Source organism: Solanum pennellii, chromosome 11, assembly GCF_001406875.1.
Source record: "Solanum pennellii chromosome 11, SPENNV200".
NCBI classification, from domain to species: domain Eukaryota; kingdom Viridiplantae; phylum Streptophyta; class Magnoliopsida; order Solanales; family Solanaceae; genus Solanum; species Solanum pennellii.
In genome coordinates, this window is record NC_028647.1 from 61,585,650 (window position 1) to 61,593,732 (window position 8,083).

General features: G+C 32.9%; 1 protein-coding gene across 1 annotated transcript; it reads left to right on the top strand.

Moving 5' to 3' along the window:
• The first annotated feature begins 3,675 nt into the window (after window positions 1–3,675).
• On the top strand, window positions 3,676–8,083 carry LOC107003314 (UDP-glucuronic acid decarboxylase 6). Its single transcript, XM_015201623.2, has 13 exons — window positions 3,676–3,721; window positions 3,926–4,029; window positions 4,773–4,859; window positions 5,089–5,176; window positions 5,558–5,649; window positions 5,975–6,039; window positions 6,115–6,203; window positions 6,601–6,678; window positions 6,763–6,856; window positions 7,124–7,190; window positions 7,279–7,342; window positions 7,562–7,602; window positions 7,721–8,083. The coding sequence occupies exons 2-13, from the start codon at window positions 3,940–3,942 to the stop codon at window positions 7,904–7,906; spliced, it is 1,041 nt and encodes a 346-aa protein (XP_015057109.1). The 5' UTR covers window positions 3,676–3,721; window positions 3,926–3,939; the 3' UTR covers window positions 7,907–8,083.

Here is an 8,083-nt window from a genome sequence, read left to right on the forward strand (position 1 = left end):
TCTTGAAGTCTCTTGAAAGAATGAGAAGGGGTCTCTTATATAGTAGAAGAGGGGGAACAAATAAGGAAAATAAATATTTAAAGGAATCAATTATAATACTATTTTCCTTATTTCAAAGGAGAGCCAAATTTAGAAAATCTTAAAATATTTTATTCACAAAAATATAAACTAGTAAAAGTTAGTAAAATTAATGATATTTTCCCTTAAATAAAAAAAGAGCCAAAATCGGATTTTAAAAATATTACGTTACCAAATACAAATAAATTAGGATAAATTAGGAAGAGTAATATTCTAAATTAGGGAGAGCCAAATCAGAATAATTTTAAAATATTTCATTACCAAATATAAACAAGTAAGAATAAAAATTTGAAATAAAAATATTTTTCTTTAAAATAAAAAAGGTTAAAATAAGATTTAATTTATTTTACAAAAATATGAGCAACTAAATATGACAAGGAAATAATAAGGTTGTTATAAACAAACAAGTAAGAATTAATCAATCCAAATATCAATGGGAGGAGGGATTAATTTTCTTTAGATAAAAATATTACAAAACAAAAATACCTTAACATAAATCATCCATAATTTTACCAAAAAATAAAGCTAGTACGAATCTATTTTGATTTATTTAAGATAAGCAAGTAAACAATTAAAGAAAGCCAATTTATGCAAATGTAAAATGATATAAGGAAAGGCATATTTTCATGCAGGTTAGGGATTTATACTTACCATAATGGAAACTAGTAATAGTCTCAAGAAAATCAAAATTAGAGCTAGTGAACGGCATGCATATTAATATATAAAAAAAAAATTGAACGGCATGCATATTAATATAAAAAATTTGTAGAGCCTTAGCATAATTAATTAATTCTGAAATCAAGCAATCAATTATCAAATCAAAATAAACTACGATTGAGATAAATGTATCATTCATTCTAAAATTGATGAGCAACATAATCATTTACAAAGATATACACAAGAATTGATGAGTACTGCTTGATATCCAAGATATTCAACAACTTTAATCGTTCTAAAATTAGTGAAATGAGCAAATTCCGAATTTATTTAAACTGAAATGAACATGTATGAGTCATCCAATCATATTAGAAATCAATTCATGATAATTCTCAAGTCAAACATATGAACAAAAATTTATAGAAAAAGGATCATAAAAGGTTGGACGAATTGAAAGTAAGCAAAGAATGATGAATGAAAATGTATTACCTTTACTGATCTGCTTTGCATATAATAAAATAGGTTGCTACACGTTACCAATGACTGGTGGCCGGATTTTCGCTGGCGGAGAAACGTTCGCTTGAGGTCCCTTGGGGCTTGCTGCTGCTGTTGGTTGAAGTTGCTGCCTGCGCTGCCGGTTGCTCGTTGCTGTTGTCCGCCGGAGGCTGCTGGTTGTTGCTGTCACCTGGCATCTCGCCGGTGGAGCTGCTGGTTGGTGTTGCCTTCCTGCTTGCTTCGCCGGCTGGAGAGAAGGGCGAATAGAGAGGGAGAGAACGGGAAGAGGAACAGAGAAGAAGAGGGAGAGGGAGAAAGAGGAAGGAAGAGAGAAGCGAGAAGGAGATAAAGGGGAAGAGAAGGGAACGAGGCGGCTGATTTTTTTTGGAGAGGAGAGGGAGAGGGCTGGCGGCTGATGCTGCCAAGGAGAGAGAGGGAGAAAAAGGGGAGGAGACGAGACTGGAGAGAGGGGTGAGAGATAGAAGGAGGGAGGAGGGAGGAGGAGAGGGAGCAAAGGGGAGGCGCGATGGCTGCCAGCGGCTGCTGGCTTCGCCGGTGACGGAGACTCTCGCCGGAAAGAATGGGAGAGAGAGAGCAAGGCTGGCGGCTGGAGGGAGGAAAGGGGGAAGAAGAGAGTTAGAATTTTTTTTCAAGATTAGGTATTTAGGGTATTTTGGTGTTAAAGAGAGAGATAGAAAAAATTGATCTCAACCGTTAGATTAGATAGAGACGGAGGGGTAGGATTTGATCTAGGATTTATTAATTAAATAGACGGATGAGATCAAAAGATGATTTCTTGAAATGAGATTGACAAATATAGAATGGCTAAAATTACAATTTAAAGGAATTGAAATGAATGAGTGGCTATGATTGAAATAAAATTTGAAGTGGAGTGGTTAGAATTGAAAGAAATTAGAATAGAATAGGTTAGAATTTAAATAATTTTTAAGGAAAGTGTAGGAATTACTATTTAAATAAATACTACATATGTTAAATATTTTTTGTATAATTAAAAAACATTTGAAATTCATTAATAATTTTAAAATATAACAATATTTACAATAATCTTGTAAAGTAAACGATACTAAAATATATAATTTTTTGAGAAAAAATCGACTAAAACTTCAAAACTTTAAGTAAGTTTTAAAATACGTATTTAATCGAATATAATCCTAAAAATGGTTAAAGGTCGGTCAAAATTGGGTGTCAACAATATTTAAAATAATGGACAAATAAAATTAAACGTAAGGGGTGATAAAGTAATTTCAATAATAAATGAGACGACACAAAATTTTACTCATTAATCGCATTTGGTGAATGCGTTTTATGCATTATCTCCTCTGCTCTTTCTATTTAGGCATGTGAGAAGCTTTTTTCAAGTTCTCAACAATATGACATTTTCTGAAAAGATAAAATATTTATCTTTGTTTTTCATATTATAAAAGTAATAATGAAATAAATATATTTTAATAATAGCGGACAAATAAAATTAAGTGGAAGGGGTAATATAGTAATTTCAACGTTAAATAAGAAGACACAAAATTTTACTCATAAATCACATTCGATGAATGCGTTTATGTCTTTCATTCTTAGCTCTTTCTATTAGGTATCTGAGAAGCGTTATTTGAATTTTTCAACGACATAATTTTTTTTTATAAGATAAAATATTTATCTTTTCTTGATATTATAAAATAATAAATAAAATAATAATATATTTTAAAATAGTGGTCAAATAAAAATAAACAAAAAGTATAAGATAGAAATTTCAATAATAATTAAGAAGATACATAATTAAACACATAATATTTGTTGCAATTTATATTATCTAGGAATATAGAATAAAATACAATTTATATTAAATGAAAATTTTGAAAAGAATACAATTTTGTATTACAAAGTGTATAGAGTGATTATCTATAAAAGAGAAGAAATGATTTATATTATGATTTTTTTTAGAGAGTAAAATAGAGAATGACGATTTATAATTTATGTCAAAAAAATAAATGTTAAAAGTCCAAGTTGAGTCCTCCTCGAAATACACGAAGTCAATAAACATAAAAAATCTAGTTTTCTTTCTCTTAATCTTCTTATCCCACTTAAATTAAATTAGTAAATATTTTTTTTAAAAAAAAGAATATATTCTTATAAACTCATAAATATTTATATTCCACTATCATCGCACTTAATTAATAGCCTTAATTCTAGCAAAATCCCATCTAAGGTAATAATAAATATTCTTTTACTTTTGCTTTGACTTTGTTGAAAATCAATATTCTAAAGGTCTACTCTTATGTTATTCTTTCAACTTTACGTTTCGTCAATTATAAGCATTCTTATTTCAATTTATTTTATTATTTGCCAAGTAAATCTCTTTTATTTTATTTTTTATTTTGTGTTTATGTGTCTGTATATATATATATAATATGTATAATCTCTTTTTGCATGTCACAGAACTTGCAGAGCAAAAAAAAAGTTTTTTTTTTGGCATAAGGTATGTTTTATGAATTGGTATATAACATGATTTTAATTGGATTAAGGTTTATGTGTTTTTGTTTAATTTGATTGTTTTGATTGAGATTGATGCTAGAAATAATTAATTTAGAAGGTTTTGATTGATTTTTACTGTTTTTTTATGATTAAGAAGGTTTTGATTGAGATCTAATGCTAGTTTTATATATTACTAATTTGATTGAAGGATTTTTGTGAGCAATGGCGAAGAATTCTGCTAATGGAGATCACCAAACAACAACTAAGCCACCTCCAACTCCATCTCCTTTGCGCTTCTCAAAGTTCTTTCAGGTAAATTTAATGTAGAGGCGGATTCAGAATTTTAACTTGATAAGTTCTTATGAAATTATGAGCTTTTGTTGAAATTTTAGTAATTTTTTTGCATATGTATGTTTACCCTATGAGTTGAAGTTGTCATATAGGCTTGACAACAAGTTTGTTCTTTTGATTGTGTTTGATATGTGGTATAGGTAAATCGTAGTAGCTAGTTGGTTGACTACCTGGTGAGGGTTCGATTCCCTACATTGTAAACCCCTACCCCCAATTTCCCCCCGAAAAAGAGAAGATATGTGGTATAGGGTATAGACCATATGGTCTAATCAAACAACTATTTTAGTCTTAAAATCGGAAGTTGATATTTGTGTGGAGTTATGAATCAATAAAGAACGAGTGTGGATTTGATATCAGCTTTATCTGTGAAAACGAAAGATTAGTGTACTTGACCTAGAGATAGGAATTTGATATTTGCTTTGGTGCTTCTGTTTTACGAGTTAAGAATCATCCATGTGGCCTGATCCTAGTTGTATAGTTTCTTTTTTGATGAAACTTCTGATGTTTTCAGTTAGCAAGTTGGCACTCACGGCAATAGTGAGTGTCGATGTGCTTTACTGGAGTCACAGTACTAAAGGGTTTTGATCAGTCAAACACTATCATTCCATAGTAAAACCGCATATGCTATGTTTGGTCTGCTCTGCCTACTTCTAAATTCTAATCCTTATTGCCCGTTTGCTAAAACATTCTATTCTTGGTTGCAGCCTAACATGAGAATTTTGGTTACTGGAGGAGCTGGATTTATTGGTTCTCACCTAGTCGACAAATTGATGGAGGATGAGAAAAATGAGGTAACTTGTTCGGTCTTGCATCATCTATCGGTTCATCAGTATCTTCTAGATTTTTTTTGTTGCCTTGCCAATTTGTTTTTATAATCCTATTTTTTATTCCTTAGCCCCTTATAGACTTATGTGTGAGGAAAAACTACTTCTGTTTTCATGAGCCTTCCGAGTGAATGCGTAGTAGAGTAATAGAATGATGCCCTTATGCATCTAAAGCTCTTTCTTTATCACCGTGCAGGTTATTGTTGTGGACAACTTTTTCACTGGTTCAAAGGATAATCTGAAAAGATGGATTGGTCATCCCAGATTTGAGCTTAGGCGCCACGGTATACTCTCATCTTTACTTCATTTACATACTAGTTAGCTAATATATGGACTACTTTTTGTGAGTATTCAACATCTAGTCGAGGGGAATACAGGCTAGAAAAATCTTATCTTTTTATGTAATAGTAACTGTTTCATTTAATGAAATTGAATACTTTAACTTCTAATATGATTAAGATAAGTAGATTTTAGTTTGGGTTTGTTTTTGCTGCAATCTGGTGACGGTAGAAGAGCTAACTTCCTACGTAAGTGTCAGATCTTAGTTGTCTACTCTGACCTCCCAACACTGTAGCAGTTCAAACAGTTGAGTCGACACCCGTATGTTGTTTTATACTGTATTATCAGAAGCGTGACTGTTTCTGTTACTTGTTTATTGTTTGTAGATGTGACAGAGCCCTTGTTGGTTGAAGTTGATAAGATTTATCATCTCGCATGCCCTGCTTCTCCAATTTTCTATAAGTACAATGCTGTTAAGGTATGTACGATCTTAGCTATCAGTGAATCGTGATGATTTCTATTCATTACTACTTGCATAAGCTCTCTGATTTTACCGATTTTCTGTTGTTCCCCAAATAAAGAAGAAACGGGAATATTATTTTGTCAATGCTGCATCTTTTTTTGTTGTCTAATTTAACCTCTGTTGATAAGCCTCTCGGCTTTGGCTAGTATAAAATTCTGATGGACTGTGTTATCTCTGGTAAACTATAGAAATAAACCTTTTATGTTCATGCAGGTTAATAGATATGGTGAAGTACAAAATTTGTTTTTGATGCATTTTTTCTTTACTTTTTTTCGGACAGACAATAAAGACTAATGTCATTGGCACGCTGAATATGTTGGGCTTAGCAAAGCGTGTCGGAGCAAGGTTAGAAGATTTAAAATGCTTCTTGGCCTCATCTTTTTGACTTTCACTTTACTCACTTTCTGTAATTGTGTGTAGGATTCTGCTCACGTCAACCTCAGAGGTTTACGGTGATCCTCTTGTGCATCCCCAACCTGAGAGCTACTGGGGTAATGTTAACCCAATCGGTACGTCCTCTTACTTCTTGAACTTCATGAAAAACTCACGAACTCGAACATTGTTTCAACTTATGAACACTGGCACCATATTGTAAGTTGTTTTCTGCGTATTAATCATGTTTTTACATCTGCTCCAACTTGGAGGATAATACGGAATTGCATCTGGAGATTCAACAACTAAAGTTTCACTACTATTCTCTTTTAGACTACTTGGTTCACTCAATCACGTTGATCACAGGAAGATTCTTCTACAAAAAGTTTAAGTGTTTAGTAGTAAAGCAAAAGGATAATATGAATCCGAAACTAGAAATCAAACACCGATTTTGATCTGATGAGTGTATCTAAGTCAACGTTTGAGCATCTCGTTGAAGCATATGTCTAACAATGTCACTGTTGTTGTGTTTAGGAGTTCGAAGCTGTTATGATGAGGGGAAGCGTGTGGCAGAGACATTGATGTTTGACTACCACCGGCAGCATGGGATTGGTAATTTGTAGTTCCTTTGATATTGTTCAGGTTGTCCACAATATTCCACTGATGCATTCATGATATCTATGCATTTTGCAACAGAAATACGAATTGCTAGAATTTTCAACACTTATGGACCTCGTATGAATATTGACGATGGGCGTGTGGTCAGCAACTTTATAGCTCAATCACTTCGGTAAGATCATTCTTGATTGTCATCACTCTGAATATACAAATGTAACTACATGCTTAATGATATGTTGACCGTGATTTCCAAAGTAGGCCATTGTTTTCTTAGTCCATTTGTGATGATTATTAGTAGCTTCGTCAACTGTAATGATCGACTTTTGCTTTTGTTCAACCGTTTTGCATATTCAATCACCAATTTCTCTCTGTCGATCCATATCCCGCCTAATTATACCAATCTTTTTAACTAACATTCCTGATTTTCTCTGTTGTAAAGGGATGAACCACTAACTGTTCAAGCTCCCGGGACACAGACTCGCAGTTTCTGTTATGTCTCTGATATGGTATGTCAATGAACTACTATCATAGTCGTTATTGCTATATGAGTTTGCTCCTAATGTTTTCTTCCCCCTCGTCTTCAATACTTTGAAGGTTGATGGACTTATCCGTCTAATGGAAGGTGATAACACTGGGCCAATCAACATCGGTAACCCAGGTGAGTGTGATATAATCAGATTTTTATTCGATGAGTGCAATTTCTAATGGGAGGCAAGGGTCTGATAATTTTTTGTAATTCTTTTCGCCAAATCCAAAGTCCAGATCAATTGACACATGTGTGCTGCACTTATTGAATAAATCCCGATATCATGCTCAAGCTAAATTACAGTTTTGAAATACTACATTGATCTAATTTCCTGGCGATCTTCCTGTACAGGTGAATTTACCATGATTGAGCTTGCGGAACTAGTGAAGGAGGTAATTACATATTCTCAAGAAGCTGCTCTTTGTGTACTTAGATTTTGCCACAACTTGTATTTCCGCTGCTGGAAAATCACTCTGTTTAAACCACATATACTCCTTCGTGTGTTTGCAGCTTATCAGTCCGAAAGTTGAGATAAAAATGGTGGAAAATACACCAGATGATCCAAGACAAAGGAAACCAGATATCACAAAAGCGAAAGAATTGTTAGGATGGGAACCAAAAGTGAAGTTGCGCGATGGCCTTCCGCTAATGGAAGAAGATTTCAGACTCAGGCTTGGGGTCTCTAAGAAGATATAATAATACATCAGACAGTTTATAAACATTGATACATTTTTTGAGTTACTATATTATGTTCTTTTTGAACCAAAATATGTGATATTTCTGCTATATTCCAACTGTTTTTTTGTTGTTGACAGTCAAGTGTGCTTATTGCTTTTATAATCATATGGTCTTTACACCATTAGTTTTGTCTGA

Bases quoted from the DNA above. Each gene is read 5' to 3' on its own strand.
- LOC107003314 (XM_015201623.2), top strand. From the start codon at position 3,940: ATGGCGAAGAATTCTGCTAATGGAGATCACCAAACAACAACTAAGCCA. The intron at 5,177-5,557 runs GTATACTCTCAT...TATTGTTTGTAG, and splicing joins ATTTGAGCTTAGGCGCCACG to ATGTGACAGAGCCCTTGTTG. The intron at 7,603-7,720 runs GTAATTACATAT...GTGTGTTTGCAG, and splicing joins TTGCGGAACTAGTGAAGGAG to CTTATCAGTCCGAAAGTTGA.